This window comes from Mus caroli, unplaced genomic scaffold (assembly GCF_978045245.1).
Source record: "Mus caroli unplaced genomic scaffold, Mus_caroli_1 scaffold_8, whole genome shotgun sequence".
In the NCBI taxonomy this organism is placed as follows: Eukaryota; Metazoa; Chordata; class Mammalia; order Rodentia; family Muridae; genus Mus; species Mus caroli.
In genome coordinates, this window is record NW_028227263.1 from 39,764,935 (window position 1) to 39,767,803 (window position 2,869).

General features: G+C 36.8%; 1 protein-coding gene across 1 annotated transcript; it reads left to right on the top strand.

The window, feature by feature from the left end:
• Positions 1 to 1,308: 1,308 nt before the first annotated feature.
• Positions 1,309 to 2,256, top strand: LOC110298913 (olfactory receptor 2AG1-like). Its single transcript, XM_021168453.2, has one exon. The coding sequence runs from the start codon at positions 1,309 to 1,311 to the stop codon at positions 2,254 to 2,256; it is 948 nt and encodes a 315-aa protein (XP_021024112.1).
• The last annotated feature ends 613 nt before the right edge of the window (positions 2,257 to 2,869 follow it).

Below are 2,869 nucleotides of genomic sequence, written 5' to 3' on the forward strand. Positions count from 1 at the left end.
TCAGAGCACACTTGCAGATGAGAGGAAGGAGTTCAACTGCCCTGACACCTGACATTGCACAGATCCCTGAAACACTGCAGCAACTTAACCCAACGAACCAATTAACTGCTGTCAAGGTAAACTACATCTGATCTCCCCAACTGTAGTGAGCATCTTCAGGTTTTAAGCAGCCAAGGGAAGCTGAAGTGGTCAGGCAAGTAGATTTCTTAGAACCTGAGATAAGGGTATATCTCTCTTATAATAAAATGCATAGTCAGACACTGGAAACATTGAGCCAAGGAGAAAAGATTCAATGAAAATCTTAAGATCAGAAGATACAGAATCAGATTTCTTGATCTCCTTTTCCTTCTTGTCTATGTATTTTTTAAACATTAACAAGGATAGAAAGCTTTTTAACTCTGAGAAGGAAAGATGGTGAATCTAATAAATCATGGACATGTATGAAATTGTTGAAAGAACAAAATTTATTTTAGAAGTGTTATTTAATACTAAATCATAGAATATAGAATCAACTGGGATTGACAGAGATTCTGTGTTATAATCTATACCTGGGTACTTCCTCTCTTGTAGAAATCTTAACATAGATCTTTAGACCTTGTGGACATTGCTAACATTGGATAATGATGAAACCTCCCCAAAAGCCATCCAATGCAAAGAGATATTTGTTTAATATTTTCATACTATTTAACTGTTCAGTTATGAATTGCCAACAGAGGGGCAAATGGGAATGAATGAAATGTCAATATACATATGTCATGCTCAATGTCTTGTAGAAGCTGAGGTATAAACACATAACTAAAAACATATATCCTGAACAAATGAAGTGTGATAAAAACCCAATATCAGTGTTTCACTGAAATCAGTTTAGAGTTTCAAATTCATTATTTTCTTTTCAGAAAAATGAACTAAAACATTTAGGGCCATTTTCTAAACATTATACTATAATGAAACATATTAGGATTTTTTTTACCTTAAGGAAGATATTAAATTTCGAGAAAGATGTTCCAGATTTAGTATCCTAGGTTGTAACTTGTGAAATGATCTCTTAATGTTTAAACTACCTATTCTGCACATACATAGATCTTTATGATGATTCAACAAAGAACGAGACAGAACAATAACAGAGAGATGGTGAGATGGAGAGAGAAATATAAATCAAGAATTTAAGTTATTTGGAAAGATCCCATGTTGTTAGAGGCATGCTGGGTAGCATAAGTGGCTACTGACATGACCATTGACAAAGTGAGTTCATATTAGCAAAACTTCACTAATTGCATGTTTTGTAGGCAACTAAGAAGACCACACCGAATGGAGGTCTTCAACTCCACCTTGGGAAGTGGCTTCATCTTGGTAGGAATTCTGAATGACAGTGGTTTTCCAGAACTGCTCTGTGCCATTATCACAGCGCTGTACTTCTTAGCCTTGACCAGCAATGGACTGCTGCTGCTGGTCATCACCATGGATGTCCGACTCCACATGCCCATGTATCTTCTGCTCTGGCAGCTCTCTCTCATGGACCTCCTCCAACCATCAGTTATTATTCCTAAGGCTGTGCTAGATTTTCTTCTCAAAGATAACACTATCTCATTTGGGGGATGTGCCTTTCAGATGTTTCTGGCACTGACACTTGGTAGTGCAGAGGACCTCCTTCTGTCCTTTATGGCCTATGACAGGTATGTGGCCATTTGTCATCCTCTGAACTATACAATCCTAATGAGTCAGAAAGTCTGCTGTCTCATGATAGCCACCTCATGGATTCTTGCATCTCTCAGTGCTCTAGGATATAGCATGTATACCATGCACTATCCTTTCTGCAAGTCCAGGCAGATCAGACATCTCTTCTGTGAGATTCCACCCTTGCTGAAGCTAGCCTGTGGAGACACCTCCACATATGAACTCATGGTTTATTTGATGGGTGTGACTTTGCTCTTTCCTGCTCTTGCAGCCATCCTGACCTCCTACTCACTAATTCTGCTTACTGTGCTCCATATGCCCTCAAATGAGGGCAGAAAAAAAGCCCTTGTCACCTGCTCTTCCCACCTGACTGTGGTTGGCATGTGGTATGGGGGTGCTATTTTCATGTATATCCTGCCTAGTTCCTTCCACAGCCCCAAACAAGACAATATCAGCTCAGTTTTCTACATGATTGTCACTCCAGCTCTGAATCCCCTCATCTACAGCCTGAGGAATAATGAGGTTATTGAGGCTTTGAGAAGAGTCCTCGGAAAAAAGTTTTCAGTACATTCTACATTCTAGATATTTCTAATAGTTTATTCCTCCTAAAAATTAAAAGATTTCCACTAAGAATAAAATACTACTGATAAAATCAGGGGAGTAAAAGTGTTGTTTGTTTGATAGATTATGAATGAGATACAACAAACCTTTCAAATATTCTTTGGATATTATATGGTATTTTATAAAATAAAGTCCACCATACTTCAAATTATTTTCTAGTCTTTAAAAGTTATATATCATTTTCAAATGTAACTGCTTCAGTTAGAGTTTCAAATTGGCCTCACCTTACCACCTGGGCATGGCCCCTGTGATTTCAATTCCTTATTGGACCAAGAACCAGAAAACATAGGTAGCACATGTATTAATTGAAAAAGATTGTTCAGATTTGCTTAAATGTTAAAATAACTAATAGGGGAGAGTTTGGAAGAAAGGCAATGGGAAAGAGATATGATCAAAATGTGTTATATTAATGCATGAAATTCTCATTAAAACGTATAAAAACAGTAAAAATTAAAAACCAGGAAAACCGATATATCACAAGGTGGTTGTGTTTTCTTCTAATGGTATTTTACTGTTAGGAAATAAATTATCAATACCTTTCTGGAAGAAAAAAAATTAAGTTTTTTAGAAATAT